General features: G+C 37.5%; 1 protein-coding gene and 1 pseudogene across 2 annotated transcripts; one reads left to right on the forward strand and one right to left on the reverse strand.

Moving 5' to 3' along the window:
* The first annotated feature begins 96 nt into the window (after nt 1–96).
* On the forward strand, nt 97–20,210 carry LOC5522124 (RNA exonuclease 4). 2 transcript variants are annotated; one of them, XR_007307216.1, is made up of 9 exons: nt 97–350; nt 485–633; nt 1,362–1,484; nt 1,655–1,848; nt 2,223–2,311; nt 3,226–3,300; nt 3,378–3,452; nt 5,773–6,007; nt 18,981–20,210. XR_007307216.1 is itself a non-coding variant. In XM_048724839.1 (8 exons), the coding sequence occupies exons 1-8, from the start codon at nt 183–185 to the stop codon at nt 5,899–5,901; spliced, it is 1,002 nt and encodes a 333-aa protein (XP_048580796.1). In that variant the 5' UTR covers nt 97–182; the 3' UTR covers nt 5,902–6,757. The 2 variants fall into 2 exon arrangements, 1 of the variants encoding a protein (XP_048580796.1); XM_048724839.1 differs by lacking the exon at nt 18,981–20,210 and having other exon boundaries at nt 5,773–6,757.
* On the reverse strand, nt 19,788–21,184 carry LOC116609834 (annotated as a pseudogene).
* Between the last annotated feature and the right edge of the window lie 1,775 nt (nt 21,185–22,959).

Consider the following 22,959-nt stretch of genomic DNA (forward strand, 5'->3'; position numbering starts at 1 on the left):
ATAACTGCGAAAGCGAAAACACTATAAACAGAGTATTTATACATGTATTTATATATTTCTTTTTATAGAAGCGGGACGGTCTTATGGGTACCCTGTGCTGGAAAGCCGCTGTTTAAGAGTTTGCAGATTCACAAGCACGTGAACTAAAACAAAATGGCGAGCAAAACACAAACACAGCGACGATGAAGAGAAAACGAGAAGGGAAAACTGCGTCCGGTAGCGGTCCTAAAACCAAGAAGAAAAAGAAATCCCCAGCTACACCAAAGAATGACCAAAAACCTAAATATGTAACCCCTCACCTGCCCCAAAAGGCTGAAGAAATGTCGTCAAACTGGAAAGCTCTTCAGAGTGTAATGAATCTCCTTCGTCCTTTAAAGTTGCACGTGTTGTTTTTTGTTGTCTGTTTTGTTAGTTTTTAGACTCTAGCCTAGGAAAGCTTAAAAGGTATTTTACATATCTGATTTAATTCTCTTTTTTTTTCTAGATTCTTATGGAAGAAAAGGCCAAAAACTCTGACAAGAGCGAGAAGACAAGAAAACCTAAAAAGTTTTTAAAGTCACTGAAAAACCTGAAGGAAAAAGAGGCAAAAAAGATAAAAGACAAGGAAGGAATTTCTTTCAATACAAACAACAAGTAAGAGTAGTTACTTTATATAGTTTTTTTTTATAAAATTGTAAAAGGTCATAATGCAACCCTCGTTAAATAAACTTCATTTTATTGTATTGTATTTTAATGATTCATACGGTAACAGCAAATACCTTTAACTTGCCATTACTATTTTGCATAGAAGCTACAGGAAAGTGGTTAGCCAGGGGAAGGAGAGAGAGGAGAATCTAAAGTAGAAGCTCAGAATAAAAAGGGAAGGAAATGATTCAAATAAATGCCCAGATACTGTATGTACTTATTAAATTTTTCGGGTCTTTGGGGTGGTCATCAGAAGCTTTCACAACATTGGATTGACACACATACAAAACAATGCAATAGAACAGGAATACAATAGAACAGTGAGGTAATCCAGCCAATCCTGTTAGGCCTTACGAGGGGGCTTTTACACTTCTCCTTTTTTTGGGAGGGCTTATTGGAGAGGGGTACTCATTGGGGAGGGGGAGGGGGGCTTATTGGGGAGGGGGGGCTTATTTCATTTTAACGGAAAATTCCGGTTTCTGAATTGATTTAGAATAAAACTACAATTTATTTGTGATAAATTGAAATGACAACAAAAATATTGTTAGATGATAAAGTAGATGATACATTTAGCATTACACTATTCAAGTAGTGCTTTGGGATCTTTTTAGGGAAAGGGTTTTGATATAGGGTTTTTAAAGGATAATGATGACATTATTGCCTTGTATTTGTGATAGGTCTAATGAGATATGGTTTGATGATGTTGATGTTGAAGACATAGAGAAAGCAGGAGGGAAAGTTGATAAATCAGAAGATGGAGCAGGAACTTCTGTAAATCTCACTATTGGTGGCTATCAAGGGTATGTACTTAAACAATTATACTCAATAAAGTATTATTCCAAGTCATCTTTAGTTATCAGATGATTTAAATTTATTGGTTATTCATTGGTCTGTCTTTTTCTGCTATTAACAAGAAACAATTGAGAATAATCCAAATTATAATGCCTTCAACTAACTTTTTTCTTTTAAGGTTGACCAAGAAAATTGCAATTGACTGCGAATTTGTTGGTGTTGGTTCAGAGGGTGCCAAACACATGCTGGCTAGAGTTTCTATTGTAAACTCACATGGACGGGTTGTCTATGACAAATATGTTGCCCCACAAGAAAGGGTCATTGACTACAGAACTGCAGTCAGTGGAATAAGGCCATTAGACTTGAAAGATGGTAAGTTAAAAAAAAAAAAACACTTAGCTCTTAGCTGAAACTCAAATGTGAAGGTTGTCCCTACTAATGCCTCTTCTTGACAAGGTAGATTTAGTGATAGATTTATTCACTAACAGAATATAAATTGTGTTTGTTAAGAATATAATGTAACAGGTCAAGGGATCTGGTATTATGGGATAAAATTTCTATGACTACTACTTTTTTTGCTATCTTGTAGGGATTGTAATTTCTGTTGATCCCATTTTGCTAGGGTTAGAATTTATTTTCTCAACAAGCATGTCACTTTTTTAAGGCAGATTCCTCCCCATCCCCTGGGAGTGGTATATTTATAGGTAAGGAGACAACAGTTTTTTCAGTTTATTTTTTTTCCACAGCACCAGATTTTAAAACAGTACAAAAGGAGGTGTCTGACATTCTACAGGGGCGGATCCTGATTGGACATGCACTCAAGCATGATTTACAGGTACTGTTGCATGCTGTTAAACAAGAACGCACACTATAAAAGGGATAGCCCCACCCCCTTTTTCACAATCTCTCGTGCAAGTCGTCTCCATTCACAACTAGACTTCATTGAGTGAGCACTGCTAAAACTACCAGAAGAAAACATAGGAAAAAGTAAAGCTCTTTGACAAACTATGTCACACAAGAATGGTATAGTAGAACTACCTGGCATATTCGGTTAAGTGTTTTCAGTCCATTCTCTACAAAAACAAGAACAAAAATTGTCATAGAGAAATCAAACACAGCGTGCAATTTTTTTAATTCAACAATAAAATTCAAAACTACTGAAGCGTGCGCGAGCTCATTTGAAATGGCGTCATTCAAACAAATTTGCAAAATTTATCACTTCAAAACCTATCTAATCCTCTATTTCGTTTTTTTTTTTAAAAAGGCTAATAAGTAGCCTGTGTTTACTTCAATGGTGTGTTTTCCACAAATTTTGAACTCTATTAAGCTTTCTGGCTTCTCTCTATGGAGCTCTACACTCAGTAAAGTCAAATGACTTCATATGACCTTTTATAGTGCGCGTTCATGTTTAAGAGGACCTTGGAAACACATGCTCATTTTACTGTTATTTCTCCTGTATTGTTAAACTTACACTAAGTAGATTATGGTGTGACATCGTCAGAAAACATGCTTTATCTTGACATCAGATAACATGCTATGGTGTGTTATTTATAGTGTAATATCAGCAGTGAGGGTATCCACCTATAATGTACATCATCATTTAATTGTTGGAGCATGTATGTTGCATTGCTCCTTTTTTAGGGGGCAGGAGTTTTTTTAAGTTCCAACTTCCAACCTCTTTTTTTAGTTTTGGTAAGTCACTCTTGAGAAATAATTACGCTTATACATTACGTGTCCTTGCTACCACAGGTACTCTTCCTAGCCCATCCAAGAAAAGATATCAGAGACACATCTAAGTACAAGCCATTTCAGAAAATTGTCCAGGTACTGTATGCTCTTTGTTACCATCTCTCTTCCTAAACCCAAGTAGGACTTATTCTTTGTATGTGCTTTTTTTCTAGAGTAAGCATCCTTCACTGAAAAAGCTGAGCAAAGAGATATTGCATTCAATCATACAAGAGGGAGAGCATTGCTCTGTGAGTATCATAATCGGTAGAACTGTTCATATATTAGAAGATAATACAAATATTGAAAAAAAGATGACTTAGTAAAAAAGAGAACATAAAGTGTTCTGGTACACTTGCATGGAGCCCAAGCTCACAGTTAGTGGTTTTTGGGTTTTGTGAGAAATACTTACTAAAAATACACAAAACTCACAGAGCGGCTACTAGTGATCGTTTTAATTACCTCTGTGAAGTTTCGTAAAATTTGGTCACCCTTACCTCTTATATAGATTATGTAGAGTGAGGTAGGGGTGACCGAATTTTACGGAAATTTGTTACCTTCGTTACTTCGAGTTTCATGTGTTTTTATTAAGAACTTCTCGCAAAACCCAAAAACCACTAACTGTGAGCTTAGGCCCCACTTGGAATAGTCGCTGTGTACATGGATGAAGTGCCCATTTGGTTTTACCAACTACCTTATGGTCAAAGCTCTGTTAAACCAGCAATCGCACCAGTTGACTTCCGGAGGTCCGACGGTAACCTCAACCGTTAAAAGACAAAAGAATCTATTAGAATCCGCGCGATTTAACAGGCCATCCGATCTAAGTTATCGGTCAAACCCTCAAAGAAACTTCCAATAGACACACCGCTTTTACAATTTTGAAATACTTTTCGCGTTTTCCGATAAAAATCATCGGAGGATGTTACGTAATTGACTGGAAGTATACTGGTGACATCGCCGCTCTAAGAGACCCCTCAGTGTTTCAAAAAAGTCCCTTCCATGTCCACTATAGAGAACAAAATGCCAGATCACATTTTGAAATAAGCCCCCTTCCACCTCTCTATAAAGGTCGGTGCTGCGCATCCTCGTCTGCGCATCCAAGAAAGCACGCGCGTTCTTGTTTTGGTATACGCAACCAATGTCGACACTCTTCAAATGTGTGAAAAAAAAGTTTTTCACAGTTGTTATGCCTGGTGCACATAACGACATAGGCGCGCACACTCTGTTTAGCCTACGGCCATACGGCTCTCGTCCACACGTATCCAGCGTAATTTCCGGCCGCATCCAACAGAATGACGTAATCGTATTCAGTTTTTTTCCGGATCCGACCGTCCACATGTCTTCTTATTCGTATCCGATAAAAAACATCCACTCTGGAAATTAGGCTGGATACGTGTGCACAAGAACCGGATTCGTTTTTTTTTTGGCGTTTTCACAAATTTACGGATACGTGTGGACGGGTCCTAAGATTAAACTTTCATGAATAGAAATATGGGCACATTTTCCTCGGTTTGTCTATGCGCAAGCACGCACGTAGTTTCTGATGCGCAAGCACGTTGTTTTCGTGCGCGCTCGTCTTTTTTAGTTTTTGGTGTCTCAACCATTTTTAAAAAATATTTTCAATAAATGATCAAATGACGTGTCTTGCTCAATTAAGAATTGATAGAATTAATAACGCTTGTGTATTTTTCCAAAAAAAGAATATTTCGTCACGATTTTGAACCAGAAATCGCTATGTAACTAAAGGGCAAATCGTACTCACCCGTGTAGGGTGGGGAGAGTTGCGCCTTACGCGTGAATAAAATTTATTTCGGAGCCGTTAGCTAAAAATAATGCACGATGACCCCCTATTTTTGTTTAAGTCGAATATCTAAAACATTTAATAAACTTGAAAACTGTATGTTTTTTTATCTCGGAAAAAAAAACTTACTGTATGACTACAATTTTACGTTTTGTATAGAATCTTCGTTGTTAAAATAAATCATATATATACATTTGTTATATTGGAATTCTTTATATTTATGTAATTAGATTACAAGATTATCACACCTGAATGTTTTTAAGTAAAAAACTGACAACTCTTGTGAGATTTTCAAGTGAAAATATTTTATTTTAGATTTTGCTGACAGAAATTTTTAACGACTTTGATGATGCATGTCTCATTAAAATGCACGGTAACCACCCGCCCACCCCCTATTTCTTTTCACGCGCTTTTGGTTGCCTCTGGGTAGTTTTTCAAGACCCATATAATTTTGGGAAAAAACAGTACCTCTCAATTATATATATCAAGCCGCATTGTCACCAGTTCACTTCCGGAGGTCCGACGGAAAGCTCGACCGTTGAATCTATTAGAATCCGAGATATTTAACATGCCAACCGAATTAAATGATCAATCACATTCTCGAAGAAACTTTCATTTCGATATTTTGAAATATTTAAAAATCATCGGAGATTGTTACGCAATCGACCGGAAGTAAACTGGTGATAATGCGGCTTTAACTTCTCTAATAAGTTTTCCCCTAATTTCACTGAGAATTGTATGAGCACAGATGAAAGGTCTTTTTTTTTAAGATACAAGATGCCCAGGCGGCCATGCGGTTGTACTGCTTGCACAAGCGGGAATGGGAGAAGCAAATCAAGGACAAGAAGTTTCATTTTTCAAAGAAACGCTTAGAACATGATGCTGAAGGGAGCAGCTGACGAAAAACGGCAGCTTCTTGAAATTTGAACTCCTGGGGCCGGTGCCAGAAAGCCCGATTAAGCCCTAGATTAGCGCCTAATCCTGGGTTAAAATTCGCTGATAGTATGTTAGCTAACTACCATAGTGAAGCTGGCAGGCAACTCAGCAGGCAACTCGGTGAAGTTAGCAGGCAACTCAAATGTGATAATTTGTGTAATATCTCGGCAGGTATATGGCCGATTGTCACGAAATTTTGATACGATTGTACAAAAAGTACAACAAACATATTCATGCATGTATGATATCAAATATTATTAATCACGTGACTGTGTGACGTTGAACGTTCCAGCAGGCAAGTCGTTACATCACAATTGTCGCGATATCTACGTCCCCTTTTTACCGATAGTCATCAAACTTTAACCTAAGTGTACAAATGTAATAACGAAGACAACGCCGTATTAGTTATTCTCATGACGTCATCAATCACGTGACCGTGGGAAAAAACATTTTCTCGAGTTCCTATTGAGAAAACATTACGAAACTTTCGAAATATGACAAATAGCACATGGGATTTTACAATCATTTAAAATATGACGTCATCAATCACGTGACCGTGGGAAAAAAGTCGATATCTAGAGTTCTGACTGAAATAACAGTGCAAAACTTTCGAAATACGACAAATTATGTATGTCGTTATTAAAGCCTAACTTTTTTGGAATGTTTTCGTGATTTACTTTTATAAAAACTTTTAGCAGGCAACTTGACAGTACAGCAGGTAACTCGTGATGCACTGGGAATATCGTATTCGTCGTTATTAAAGCTTCACTTTTTTGGCATTTGTAAGTGATTAACTCGAATAGAAACATATACTGGAAATATCGTATTCGTCGTTGTTAAATGTTCACTTTTGGCACTTGCACGTGATTTACACATCTTAACCTGCACTGTAATTCCTACCGTTTCTCTGCCGTATCTACGCGTATTATTTTCGCTCGATATGGGCCATCGCTTAAGCTCATCGATTATCAGTCACTAACCTAGAGCGCGAATCCTAACAAACTCTCTCTCTACACGACACAATATAAAAACCCATACTCAAGGAGCCAACTGTCCAATACTTATATAACCACTATCTATCTTCTATTTGCCATCATTGATTTGTCCCCTGCACGCTTTCAGATATTATTCCTCACCGGTCTTGTTATTGACTTGATTTTTCACAAGCTCACATTACACTCACAGGAAATTATCAACAGGTAATTATCACCCTCGTTCAAAGGTCAAATACACTGTTCTGCCCTAACTCCAAGCCCGTTTTCTACATTTCATTTATAGCCACAACTCTTAACTAACATCCCCAATGCAATACACCATATATAATAGCCATAATTGCACACTTTAACCCACACACTAACGTCTATCACCATACATTTTATAACCCCACACAGCAGCCTCGGTACGAATACCAGATTTAAATGTTCACTTTTTGGCATTTGTACGTAATTTACTCGAACAAAAACATATAACAGGCAACTCGACAGTACAGCAGGTAACTCGTTATACACTGGGAATATTGTATTCGTTGTTGTTACAGCTTCACTTATTGGCATTTATACGTGATTTACTTTAATAAAAACATATAGCAGGCAACTCAATAGTACAGCAGCTAACTCGTTATGCGCTGGGAATACCGTATTCGTCGTCATTCAAGCTTCACTTTTTTGGAATTTGTACGTGATTTACTTTAATAAAAACATATAGCAGGCAACTCGACAGTACAGCAGGTAACTCGTTATGCGCTGGGAATATCGTATTCGTCGTTGTTAAATGTTCACTTTTTGGTATTTATACGTGATTTACTTTAATAAAAACATATAGCAGGCAACTCGACAGTACAGCAGGTAACACGTTATGCGCTGGGAATATCGTATTCGTCGTCATTCAAGCTTCACTTTTTTTGGAATTTGTACGTGATTTACTTTAATAAAAACATATAGCAGGCAACTCGACAGTACAGCAGGTAACTCGTTATGCACTGGGAATATCGTATTCGTCGTTATTGAAGCTTCACTTTTTCTTATTTGTACATGATTTACTTTAATAAAAACATATAGCAGGCAACTCGACAGTACAGCAGGTAACTCGTTATGCACTGGGAATATCGTATTCGTCGTCATTCAAGCTTCACTTTTTTGGAATTTGTACGTGATTTACTTTAATAAAAACATATAGCAGGCAACTCGACAGTACAGCAGGTAACTCGTTATGCGCTTTGAATATCGTATCCGTCGTTATTGGAGCTTCATTTTTTCGTATTTGTACATGATTTACTTTAATAAAAACATATAGCAGGCAACTTGATAGTACAGCAGGTAACTCGTTATGCACTGGGAATATCGTATTCGTCGTCATTCAAGCTTCACTTTTTTGGAATTTGTACGTGATTTACTTTAATAAAAACATATAGCAGGCAACTCGACAGTACAGCAGGTAACTCGTTATGCGCTTTGAATATCGTATCCGTCGTTATTGGAGCTTCATTTTTTCGTATTTGTACATGATTTACTTTAATAAAAACATATAGCAGGCAACTTGATAGTACAGCAGGTAACTCGTTATGCACTGGTAATATTGTATTCTTTGTTGTTTAAGCTTCACTTCTTAGGCAGTTGTAAGTGATTTACTCTAATAAAAACATATAGCAGGCAACTCGACAGTACAGCAGGTAACTCGTTATGCGCTTTGAATATCGTATTCGTCGTTGTTAAATGTTCACTTTTTGGCATTTATACGTGATTTACTTTAATAAAAACATATAGCAGGCAACTCGACAGTACAGCAGGTAACTCGTTATGCGCTAAGAATATCGTATTCGTCGTTGTTAAATGTTCACTTTTTGGTATTTGTACATGATTTACTTTAATAAAAACATATAGCAGGCAACTCGACAGTACAGCAGGTAACTCGTTATGCACTGGGAATATCGTATTCGTCGTTGTTAAATGTTCACTTTTTAGTACTTATACGTGATTTACTTTAATAAAAACATATAGCAGGCAACTCTACAGTACAGCAGGTAACTCGTTATGCGCTGGGAATATCGTATTCGTCGTCATTCAAGCTTCACTTTTTTGGAATTTGTACGTGATTTACTTTAATAAAAACATATAGCAGGCAACTCGACAAGCAGGTAACTCGTTATGCGCTGGGAATATCGTATTCGTCGTCATTCAAGCTTCACTTTTTTGGAATTTGTACGTGATTTACTTTAATAAAAACATATAGCAGGCAACTCGACAGTACAGCAGGTAACTCGTTATGCACTGGGAATATCGTATTCGTCGTTATTGAAGCTTCACTTTTTCGTATTTGTACATGATTTACTTTAATAAAAACATATAGCAGGCAACTCGACAGTACAGCAGGTAACTCGTTATGCGCTTTGAATATCGTATTCGTCGTTGTTAAATGTTCACTTTTTGGTATTTATACGTGATTTACTTTAAAAAAAACATATAGCAGGCAACTCTACAGTACAGCAGGTAACTCGTTATGCGCTGGGAATATCGTATTCGTCGTCATTCAAGCTTCACTTTTTTGGAATTTGTACGTGATTTACTTTAATAAAAACATATAGCAGGCAACTCGACAGTACAGCAGGTAACTCGTTATGCACTGGGAATATCTTATTCGTCGTTATTGAAGCTTCACTTTTTCTTATTTGTACATGATTTACTTTAATAAAAACATATAGCAGGCAACTCGACAGTACAGCAGGTAACTCGTTATGCACTGGGAATATTGTATTCTCCGTTGTATAAGCTTCACTTTTTAGGCAGTTGTAAGTGATTTACTCTAATAAAAACATATAGCAGGCAACTCGACAGTACAGCAGGTAACTCGTTATGCGCTTTGAATATCGTATTCGTCGTTGTTAAATGTTCACTTTTTGGTATTTATACGTGATTTACTTTAATAAAAACATATAGCAGGCAACTCGACAGTACAGCAGGTAACTCGTTATGCACTGGGAATATCGTATTCTCCGTTGTATAAGCTTCACTTTTTAGGCAGTTGTAAGTGATTTACTCTAATAAAAACATATAGCAGGCAACTCGACAGTACAGCAGGTAACTCGTTATGCGCTTTGAATATCGTATTCGTCGTTGTTAAATGTTCACTTTTTGGTATTTATACGTGATTTACTTTAATAAAAACATATAGCAGGCAACTCTACAGTACAGCAGGTAACTCGTTATGCGTTGGGAATATCGTATTCGTCGTCATTCAAGCTTCACTTTTTTGGAATTTGTACGTGATTTACTTTAATAAAAACATATAGCAGGCAACTCGACAGTACAGCAGGTAACTCGTTATGCACTGGGAATATCGTATTCGTCGTTATTGAAGCTTCACTTTTTCTTATTTGTACATGATTTACTTTAATAAAAACATATAGCAGGCAACTCGACAGTACAGCAGGTAACTCGTTATGCGCTTTGAATATCGTATTCGTCGTTGTTAAATGTTCACTTTTTGGTATTTATACGTGATTTACTTTAATAAAAACATATAGCAGGCAACTCGACAGTACAGCAGGTAACTCGTTATGCGCTAAGAATATCGTATTCGTCGTCATTCAAGCTTCACTTTTTTGGAATTTGTACGTGATTTACTTTAATAAAAACATATAGCAGGCAACTCGACAGTACAGCAGGTAACTCGTTATGCACTGGGAATATCGTATTCGTCGTTATTGAAGCTTCACTTTTTCTTATTTGTACATGATTTACTTTAATAAAAACATATAGCAGGCAACTCGACAGTACAGCAGGTAACTCGTTATGCACTGGGAATATCGTATTCGTCGTCATTCAAGCTTCACTTTTTTGGAATTTGTACGTGATTTACTTTAATAAAAACATATAGCAGGCAACTCGACAGTGCAGCAGGTAACTCGTTATGCGCTTTGAATATCGTATCCGTCGTTATTGGATCTTCATTTTTTCGTATTTGTACATGATTTACTTTAATAAAAACATATAGCAGGCAACTTGATAGTACAGCAGGTAACTCGTTATGCACTGGTAATATTGTATTCTCCGTTGTTTAAGCTTCACTTCTTAGGCAGTTGTAAGTGATTTACTCTAATAAAACCATATAGCAGGCAACTCGACAGTACAGCAGGTAACTCGTTATGCGCTTTGAATATCGTATCCGTCGTTATTGGAGCTTCATTTTTCGTATTTGTACATGATTTACTTTAATAAAAACATATAGCAGGCAACTCGACAGTACAGCAGGTAACTCGTTATGCGCTTTGAATATCGTATTCGTCGTTGTTAAATGTTCACTTTTTGGAATTTGTACGTGATTTACTTTAATAAAAACATATAGCAGGCAACTCGACAGTACAGCAGGTAACTCGTTATGCACTGGGAATATCGTATTCGTCGTTATTGAAGCTTCACTTTTTCTTATTTGTACATGATTTACTTTAATAAAAACATATAGCAGGCAACTCGACAGTACAGCAGGTAACTCGTTATGCGCTTTGAATATCGTATTCGTCGTTGTTAAATGTTCACTTTTTGGTATTTATACGTGATTTACTTTAATAAAAACATATAGCAGGCAACTCGACAGTACAGCAGGTAACTCGTTATGCGCTAAGAATATCGTATTCGTCGTCATTCAAGCTTCACTTTTTTGGAATTTGTACGTGATTTACTTTAATAAAAACATATAGCAGGCAATTCGACAGTACAGCAGGTAACTCGTTATGCACTGGGAATATCGTATTCGTCGTTATTGAAGCTTCACTTTTTCTTATTTGTACATGATTTACTTTAATAAAAACATATAGCAGGCAACTCGACAGTACAGCAGGTAACTCGTTATGCACTGGGAATATCGTATTCGTCGTCATTCAAGCTTCACTTTTTTGGAATTTGTACGTGATTTACTTTAATAAAAACATATAGCAGGCAACTCGACAGTACAGCAGGTAACTCGTTATGCGCTTTGAATATCGTATCCGTCGTTATTGGAGCTTCATTTTTTCGTATTTGTACATGATTTACTTTAATAAAAACATATAGCAGGCAACTTGACAGTACAGCAGGTAACTCGTTATGCACTGGTAATATTGTATTCTCCGTTGTTTAAGCTTCACTTCTTAGGCAGTTGTAAGTGATTTACTCTAAAAAAACCATATAGCAGGCAACTCGACAGTACAGCAGGTAACTCGTTATGCGCTTTGAATATCGTATCCGTCGTTATTGGAGCTTCATTTTTCGTATTTGTACATGATTTACCTTAAATAAAAACATATAGCAGGCAACTCGACAGTACAGCAGGTAACTCGTTATGCGCTAGGAATATCGTATTCGTCGTTGTTAAATGTTCACTTTTTGGTATTTATACGTGATTTACTTTAATAAAAACATATAGCAGGCAACTCGACAAGCAGGTAACTCGTTATGCGCTGGGAATATCGTATTCGTCGTCATTCAAGCTTCACTTTTTTGGAATTTGTACGTGTTTGTGTATGTTTTTATTAAAGTAAATCATGTACAAATACGAAAAAGTGAAGCTCCAACAACGACGAATACGATATTCAAAGCGCATAACGAGTTACCTGCTGTACTGTCGAGTTGCCTGCTATATGTTTTTATTAAAGTAAATCACGTACAAATTCCAAAAAAGTGAAGCTTGAATGACGACGAATACGATATTCCCAGTGCATAACGAGTTACCTGCTGTACTGTCGAGTTGCCTGCTATATGTTTTTATTAAAGTAAATCACGTACAAATTCCAAAAAAGTGAAGCTTGAATGACGACGAATACGATATTCCCAGCGTATAACGAGTTACCTGCTTGTCGAGTTGCCTGCTATATGTTTTTATTAAAGTAAATCACGTATAAATACCAAAAAGTGAACATTTAACAACGACGAATACGATATTCCCAGCGCATAACGAGTTACCTGCTGTACTGTCGAGTTGCCTGCTATATGTTTTTATTAAAGTAAATCACGTACAAATTCCCAAAAAGTGAAGCTTGTATGACGACGAATACGATATTCCCAGCGCATAACGAGTTACCTGCTGTACTGTCGAGTTGCCTGCTATATGTTTTTATTAAAGTAAATCACGTATAAATACTAAAAAGTGAACATTTAACAACGACGAATACGATATTCCCAGTGCATAACGAGTTACCTGCTGTACTGTCGAGTTGCCTGCTATATGTTTTTATTAAAGTAAATCATGTACAAATACCAAAAAGTGAACATTTAACAACGACGAATACGATATTCCCAGCGCATAACGAGTTACCTGCTGTACTGTCGAGTTGCCTGCTATATGTTTTTATTAAAGTAAATCACGTACAAATTCCAAAAAAAGTGAAGCTTGAATGACGACGAATACGATATTCCCAGTGCATAACGAGTTACCTGCTGTACTGTCGAGTTGCCTGCTATATGTTTTTATTAGAGTAAATCACTTACAACTGCCTAAAAAGTGAAGCTTAAACAACGGAGAATACAATATTACCAGTGCATAACGAGTTACCTGCTGTACTGTCAAGTTGCCTGCTATATGTTTTTATTAAAGTAAATCACGTACAAATTCCAAAAAAGTGAAGCTTGAATGACGACGAATACGATATTCCCAGCGCATAACGATTTACCTGCTGTACTGTCGAGTTGCCTGCTATATGTTTTTATTAAAGTAAATCATGTACAAATACGAAAAAATGAAGCTCCAATAACGACGGATACGATATTCAAAGCGCATAACGAGTTACCTGCTGTACTGTCGAGTTGCCTGCTATATGTTTTTATTAAAGTAAATCACGTACAAATTCCAAAAAAGTGAAGCTTGAATGACGACGAATACGATATTCCCAGCGCATAACGAGTTACCTGCTGTACTGTCGAGTTGCCTGCTATATGTTTTTATAAGAGTAAATCACTTACAACTGCCTAAAAAGTGAAGCTTGAATGACGACGAATACGATATTCCCAGCGTATAACGAGTTACCTGCTTGTCGAGTTGCCTGCTATATGTTTTTATTAAAGTAAATCACGTATAAATACCAAAAAGTGAACATTTAACAACGACGAATACGATATTCCCAGCGCATAACGAGTTACCTGCTGTACTGTCGAGTTGCCTGCTATATGTTTTTATTAAAGTAAATCACGTACAAATTCCCAAAAAGTGAAGCTTGAATGACGACGAATACGATATTCCCAGCGCATAACGAGTTACCTGCTGTACTGTCGAGTTGCCTGCTATATGTTTTTATTAAAGTAAATCACGTATAAATACTAAAAAGTGAACATTTCACAACGACGAATACGATATTCCCAGTGCATAACGAGTTACCTGCTGTACTGTCGAGTTGCCTGCTATATGTTTTTATTAAAGTAAATCATGTACAAATACCAAAAAGTGAACATTTAACAACGACGAATACGATATTCCCAGCGCATAACGAGTTACCTGCTGTACTGTCGAGTTGCCTGCTATATGTTTTTATTAAAGTAAATCACGTACAAATTCCAAAAAAAGTGAAGCTTGAATGACGACGAATACGATATTCCCAGTGCATAACGAGTTACCTGCTGTACTGTCGAGTTGCCTGCTATATGTTTTTATTAGAGTAAATCACTTACAACTGCCTAAAAAGTGAAGCTTAAACAACGGAGAATACAATATTACCAGTGCATAACGAGTTACCTGCTGTACTGTCAAGTTGCCTGCTATATGTTTTTATTAAAGTAAATCACGTACAAATTCCAAAAAAGTGAAGCTTAAATGACGACGAATACGATATTCCCAGCGCATAACGAGTTACCTGCTGTACTGTCGAGTTGCCTGCTATATGTTTTTATTAAAGTAAATCATGTACAAATACGAAAAAATGAAGCTCCAATAACGACGGATACGATATTCAAAGCGCATAACGAGTTACCTGCTGTACTGTCGAGTTGCCTGCTATATGTTTTTATTAAAGTAAATCACGTACAAATTCCAAAAAAGTGAAGCTTGAATGACGACGAATACGATATTCCCAGCGCATAACGAGTTACCTGCTGTACTGTCGAGTTGCCTGCTATATGTTTTTATAAGAGTAAATCACTTACAACTGCCTAAAAAGTGAAGCTTAAACAGCGGAGAATACAATATTACCAGTGCATAACGAGTTACCTGCTGTACTGTCAAGTTGCCTGCTATATGTTTTTATTAAAGTAAATCACGTACAAATTCCAAAAAAGTGAAGCTTGAATGACGACGAATACGATATTCCCAGCGCATAACGAGTTACCTGCTGTACTGTCGAGTTGCCTGCTATATTTTTTTATTAAAGTAAATCACGTACAAATACGAAAAAATGAAGCTCCAATAACGACGAATACGATATTCAAAGCGCATAACGAGTTACCTGCTGTACTGTCGAGTTGCCTGCTATATGTTTTTATTAAAGTAAATCATGTACAAATACGAAAAAGTGAAGCTTCAATAACGACGAATACGATATTCCCAGTGCATAACGAGTTACCTGCTGTGCTGTCGAGTTGCCTGCTATATGTTTTTATTAAAGTAAATCACGTATAAATACCAAAAAGTGAACATTTAACAACGACGAATACGATATTCCCAGCGCATAACGAGTTACCTGCTGTACTGTCGAGTTGCCTGCTATATGTTTTTATTAAAGTAAATCACGTACAAATTCCAAAAAAGTGAAGCTTGAATGACGACGAATACGATATTCCCAGCGCATAACGAGTTACCTGCTGTACTGTCGAGTTGCCTGCTATATGTTTTTATTAAAGTAAATCACGTACAAATTCCCAAAAAGTGAAGCTTGAATGACGACGAATACGATATTCCCAGCGCATAACGAGTTACCTGCTGTACTGTCGAGTTGCCTGCTATATGTTTTTATTAAAGTAAATCACGTATAAATACTAAAAAGTGAACATTTAACAACGACGAATACGATATTCCCAGTGCATAACGAGTTACCTGCTGTACTGTCGAGTTGCCTGCTATATGTTTTTATTAAAGTAAATCATGTACAAATACCAAAAAGTGAACATTTAACAACGACGAATACGATATTCCCAGCGCATAACGAGTTACCTGCTGTACTGTCGAGTTGCCTGCTATATGTTTTTATTAAAGTAAATCACGTACAAATTCCAAAAAAAGTGAAGCTTGAATGACGACGAATACGATATTCCCAGTGCATAACGAGTTACCTGCTGTACTGTCGAGTTGCCTGCTATATGTTTTTATTAGAGTAAATCACTTACAACTGCCTAAAAAGTGAAGCTTAAACAACGGAGAATACAATATTACCAGTGCATAACGAGTTACCTGCTGTACTGTCAAGTTGCCTGCTATATGTTTTTATTAAAGTAAATCACGTACAAATTCCAAAAAAGTGAAGCTTGAATGACGACGAATACGATATTCCCAGCGCATAACGAGTTACCTGCTGTACTGTCGAGTTGCCTGCTATATGTTTTTATTAAAGTAAATCATGTACAAATACGAAAAAATGAAGCTCCAATAACGAAGGATACGATATTCAAAGCGCATAACGAGTTACCTGCTGTACTGTCGAGTTGCCTGCTATATGTTTTTATTAAAGTAAATCACGTACAAATTCCAAAAAAGTGAAGCTTGAATGACGACGAATACGATATTCCCAGCGCATAACGAGTTACCTGCTGTACTGTCGAGTTGCCTGCTATATGTTTTTATAAGAGTAAATCACTTACAACTGCCTAAAAAGTGAAGCTTAAACAACGGAGAATACAATATTACCAGTGCATAACGAGTTACCTGCTGTACTGTCAAGTTGCCTGCTATATGTTTTTATTAAAGTAAATCACGTACAAATTTCAAAAAAGTGAAGCTTGAATGACGACGAATACGATATTCCCAGCGCATAACGAGTTACCTGCTGTACTGTCGAGTTGCCTGCTATATTTTTTTATTAAAGTAAATCACGTACAAATACGAAAAAATGAAGCTCCAATAACGACGAATACGATATTCAAAGCGCATAACGAGTTACCTGCTGTACTGTCGAGTTGCCTGCTATATGTTTTTATTAAAGTAAATCATGTACAAATACGAAAAAGTGAAGCTTCAATAACGACGAATACGATATTCCCAGTGCATAACGAGTTACCTGCTGTGCTGTCGAGTTGCCTGCTATATGTTTTTATTAAAGTAAATCACGTATAAATACCAAAAAGTGAACATTTAACAACGACGAATACGATATTCCCAGCGCATAACGAGTTACCTGCTGTACTGTCGAGTTGCCTGCTATATGTTTTTATTAAAGTAAATCACGTACAAATTCCAAAAAAGTGAAGCTTGAATGACGACGAATACGATATTCCCAGCGCATAACGAGTTACCTGCTGTACTGTCGAGTTGCCTGCTATATGTTTTTATTAAAGTAAATCACGTATAAATACTAAAAAGTGAACATTTAACAACGACGAATACGATATTCCCAGTGCATAACGAGTTACCTGCTGTACTGTCGAGTTGCCTGCTATATGTTTTTATTAAAGTAAATCACGTATAAATGCCAAAAAGTGAAGCTGTAACAACAACGAATACAATATTCCCAGTGTATAACGAGTTACCTGCTGTACTGTCGAGTTTCCTGTTATATGTTTTTGTTCGAGTAAATTACGTACAAATGCCAAAAAGTGAACATTTAAATCTGGTATTCGTACCGAGGCGGCTGTGTGGGGTTATAAAATGTATGGTGATAGACGTTAGTGCGTGGGTTAAAGTGTGCAATTATGGCTATTATATATGGTGTATTGCATTGGGGATGTTAGTTAAGAGTTGTGGCTATAAATGAAATGTAGAAAACGGGCTTGGAGTTAGGGCAGAACAGTGTATTTGACCTTTGAACGAGGGTGATAATTACCTGTTGATAATTTCCTGTGAGTGTAATGTGAGCTTGTGAAAAATCAAGTCAATAACAAGACCGGTGAGGAATAATATCTGAAAGCGTGCAGGGGACAAATCAATGATGGCAAATAGAAGATAGATAGTGGTTATATAAGTATTGGATAGTTGGCTCCTTGAGTATGGGTTTTTATATTGTGTCGTGTAGAGAGAGAGTTTGTTAGGATTCGCGCTCTAGGTTAGTGACTGATAATCGATGAGCTTAAGCGATGGCCCATATCGAGCGAAAATAATACGCGTAGATACGGCAGAGAAACGGTAGGAATTACAGTGCAGGTTAAGATGTGTAAATCACGTGCAAGTGCCAAAAGTGAACATTTAACAACGACGAATACGATATTTCCAGTATATGTTTCTATTCGAGTTAATCACTTACAAATGCCAAAAAAGTGAAGCTTTAATAACGACGAATACGATATTCCCAGTGTATCACGAGTTACCTGCTGTACTGTCAAGTTGCCTGCTATATGTTTGTATAAAAGTAAATCACGAAAACATTCCAAAAAAGTGAGGCTTTAATAACGACATACATAAGTTGTCGTACTTCGATTTCACTGTTATTTCAGTCAGAACTCTAGATATCGATTTATTTCCCACGGTCACGTGATTGATGGCGTCATATTTTAAAAGTTCATGATTGTAAAATCCCATGTGCTATTTGTCATATTTCGAAAGTTTCGTAATGTTTTCTCAATAGGAACTCGAGAAAATGTTTTTTCCCACGGTCACGTGATTGATGACGTCATGAGAATAACTAATACGGTGTTGTCTTCGTTATTACATTTGTACACTTAGGTTAAAGTTTGATGACTATCGGTGAAAATGGGACGTAGATATTGAGACAATTGTGATGTAACGACTTGCCTGCAGGAACATTCAACGTCACACAGTCACGTGATTAATAATATTTGATATCATACATGCATGAATATGTTTGTAGTACTTTTTGTACAATCGTGTCAAAATTTCGTGACAATCGGCCAAATACCTGCCGAGATATTACACAAATCAACACATTTGAGTTGCCTGCTAACTTCACCGAGTTGCCTGCTGAGTTGCCTGCCAGCTTCACTATGGTTAGCTAACTTACGGATAACTCATCGTTTCCGAAAGCCAAGTAATCCCCCGATTTACTAACCCTAGATAGAGCGAGTGAAAAACTGGTTTGACGAGAAAAATTCACACAGGATACCCAGTAGATCAATTGAGAGCAACACAAATTTACTTTTGGTGGGTTTATTTTCGCAGAGAAGCCCCAAAACACCTCTACATCACCTGTTATTACCTCCATTTCATTGCCAAAAATGTCATTGGCAGTATTCGAGTTGGTGCGTGAAACTAGCGAGACGGATTCGTTTCAAGTATAAATTTCATGTAACTTTCTGTCTGGCCCAGCACAATTATCGAGTCAGCAACGCTACGAAGGTCGCATAACAAAGCGAAATGTTGTTTTTGTGTAACGTCTTTTTTGTGGGCAACATCATTTTATGAAACATAAGTTCTACTGCAAAGTTTGGGAGTAAACCGTAGGTTAGCGAGTTAATCCACCTCGCGAGCAGGGAACAAAACTAATCCCGGGGTAAAGATTTAATCGTGGGTTAGGGCAAATTAAACCCTGGGTTAGCGCAAATCGGCCTTTCAGGGACCGGCCCCTGGACCATAAGGGTATCAGACCACAATCAAGCTGACTGGCACTGGCTCAATATAAGCAAAATCCACCATAACTTCATAACTTTAATTAAAACAATTTCCAAGCCCATACCCAGGGAAGAAGTTGAGGTTTTGGAAGAACTAACCACTCCGACTGCTATATGGTCCGCTTAATGGGTGAACCAACCTCACAATCCTGGCTACGGGCCTGAGATTCATAAACTAGATCATGTCATGCAGATGTTATACATTTTATTTGTAGTATTTTTACAGAGATACGGAACATACAAAGCAGTCAATCACAGTCCATACATGCAGCATACTATAAGTATGAATACTCGGCCATCATGATTTTGTCACGTGACCCTAGATACGTGTATATCACAACTAGTTCCAGTAAACATACTAGGGGCTTTGACTCGGGCCATCATAATTTGGTTACGTGAGCTCTAGATATGTCTCCCACTGATCTGCATCCTGTCAAAAAGAGACATATTGGTTGAATACAAAGCAAGGTAGCGATTCTGAATACTTGTTATACGAGCTTTACCTGATAACCACATAGCTTTTCTTAGCTCTTCTCGTAGCAACTCCAGGATGTAACTCACACTTTCTTCACCCTAAAAAAGAGTGGAAAAGACATTGTTTTCATGGGCTTGGGTGTGGATATTTGATGCGTGCAAAATAAGTGGAAAATTGCATAAAACTAAGTCTATTAGTCTAAGCCAATCTAAGACGAGTGATTGGGTCGACGGAATACTCTCCCTTTTATACTTTTGAGTGTATACTTTTACTTCTGAAATTAGGGAACTATCATAAATGTACAATAATATACTAATATTCCATTAGATGAAGCCAAGCCAGTGAAGGGGGGAGGTGGGTGAATAGGTTGGATCAGCGGATTTCCGCAGATTTATAATTGTCCAGGTTTTCCAACTAAAATTAGAATACGGATTTCTAATCCTAATTGTTGATTATTAAAAAGAAAAGGGCTAGACGCGCGCGAATGACGTAATGTGGAGCGTTGCACGGGATTTTGAAAACCACTCTTGCCTATTTAGATATTACTTCAGGGTAAAAGTGATAGGGACATAATACCCCTAAAAATACTTCACATAAAAAATTGCTACCCTTAAAAAATACCCCAGAAGCCTTAAAAATACCATTTGTAATAGAAAAGCCGATTTTCTGTCATACCCCTACAAAATACCCGAGGCCCAGTTTTGACCCCTAAATAATTCTACGAGCATCCCTATCAGTTCAACATGGAATAACCCTAGCGGGGGGCGGTGTTAAGTTGGTTACCTTGCAGGCTCATCCCCAGATTACCGCTCGTCCCAGAAAGACCGCGCGTACACCTAGGGCTAACGCCTTGAAGACATCTGTGTCCAGTCTCACTCCTCCATCCATGTACACCGAGAGTTTGCTTTGCACAGCGTTCACTATCCTGCAACACGCCAATCTTTGAATGGAAGAAGGTTTAGTAGAGTCAAGTTTCTGTTGACGTTTTCGTCTGTGTTTTGTTGGTTGGATGCTATTGTTTATCTTGCTGTTATCGGTGTGTTGTTCCTTATTGTCGATGATTACGATGATGTTCTCTTATTGTTGTTACTTTGCTTCAAGAACCATGGTTGTGGCTTTTCGCGTTCAATCCCAAGTGCAAAAGCGGATAATGCATCACATTGCATTTAGAACGACACGCAAAACTTAAAGTACGGTGTCGGGAAGTTTGTAAATATATTCCTGGTTTTCTAAAATGCTGACTCAAATAGGTGACTTGCACTAGAACGTCACGTAGCTTCTGGAGTGGCAAATTCAAGCCAACATAAACAAAAAAAAAATGACTGCCCTGTCACGCCAGAAAGCCACGAAAAATAATTATTTAAATGAAAATAGGCCCTTTCTGACAAGGAGACTTTCTGGCTCTTTCCAAAGATTTGAATTAGTTGCTTTTTGTTCTTGTTATTTTGCCGCCAAAAGACAGAGCGCGCGGTTTGCCACATAAAAAGTCACGTGATAGTGCAAGTCGCCTATTGTTATACAGGGGGCCAGTGGTGGAAAACGCAAGACTAGTTACAGTACCGCGCGGTTAAACCAGCCTTTTTGTTTTAAAATGGCGGCTTTTTACCGGCGAACTGTCACATTTTGGCGAATGCTAAGAAAACTAGACCAAACTTAAGGCTATAATTTTCTTTATGACTCCCTCATTATCCCACAAATCTGTCATCTTTTGTATAGTATGGTTTTAGTGCTGTACAGTTAGTCAAAACAGCGACTGAAGTCAGCCTTTCGTATCTTTACTCGAACGATTCAACACTACGATTGTGCTTGTTTTCGCCAGAACACGCGCATGCGCATACCACCCAAAATGTAATTTTTTTACCAAAATTTAATATAACACAAGTGACCCGAAATGTAATAATTTTTGACGCAAAATGTAATACGCTAAAGTAACCCGAAATGTAATAATATTCACACTGAATATATTAGAGCAGAGTATATAAGATCAGTGATTATGAATATATCAAAAATTTATATCGTTGATGTACAGTTTCGATTATTTTTTGGGTTTTAACTCGTTCACCACTATCATTTTCTTGTTCTGCTGATACTATTTTATCTAGATGGCTGATGTCCAATATCCGGTAGCTGATGCAGAGATTGTCCCGTGCGAGGAGCCGGTCGACCATGTGGTCGGGGAAGGACAGGAGAACCAACAAGAACAACAGCAAGATGGTCCAATTCCTAGGTTGCAAGATCAACCGGAGGATTTGGAGTCTATATAAGTTGGTTATCTATTTACTTTGTTCTACGTTGGTGATTTTAGAAATTTCTTTAATACGGGAATCGATAGTTATGTTATTATGGACTCAATCGCCGGGTATACTTATCGTGCCTCCTTATTAATTTCTCCTCTAAATGTTTATAAAATGACAAGTGGATTAGGAGCATCGGTATAAATTATTGAGTACCCTTATCTTTTTAATGTGTTTTAGGGTTAGCCTAGTTGTTTGTAGTTTTATTTTACTATTTGACCATGTGCATGGAACCGTGTTATGGACAATAGCTCGCGTTGCGTATTGATATAGTACTGGTTTGGACAGAGAGAAATTATTAGCTTATGTACACTACTGTGGAGACAAAAGTTCGTCACGTTCACATTTATTGTATGGCGGGGACGAGGGTTCGTCACGTTCACGTTAGGTTATGTACAGGCGGGGACGAGAGTTCGTCACGTAAGGTTATGTACAGGCGGGGGCGAGAGTTCGTCACGCGAGTCTATGTACAGGCGGGGACGAGAGTTCGTCACGCGAGTCTATGTACAGGCGGGGACGAGAGTTCGTCACGTAAGGTTATGTACAGGCGGGGACGAGAGTTCGTCAAGCGAGACTATGTACAGGCGG

This window comes from Nematostella vectensis, chromosome 3 (assembly GCF_932526225.1).
Source record: "Nematostella vectensis chromosome 3, jaNemVect1.1, whole genome shotgun sequence".
In the NCBI taxonomy this organism is placed as follows: Eukaryota; Metazoa; Cnidaria; class Anthozoa; order Actiniaria; family Edwardsiidae; genus Nematostella; species Nematostella vectensis.

What these genes read in the sequence shown, in the direction of transcription:
- LOC5522124 (XM_048724839.1), top strand. Translation starts at nt 183, where the DNA reads ATGAAGAGAAAACGAGAAGGGAAAACTGCGTCCGGTAGCGGTCCTAAA. An exon ending in ACTATTGGTGGCTATCAAGG is followed by an intron (nt 1,485 to 1,654) that starts GTATGTACTTAA and finishes TTTTCTTTTAAG; the next exon opens with GTTGACCAAGAAAATTGCAA. An exon ending in AAGAGGGAGAGCATTGCTCT is followed by an intron (nt 3,453 to 5,772) that starts GTGAGTATCATA and finishes TTTTTTTTTAAG; the next exon opens with ATACAAGATGCCCAGGCGGC.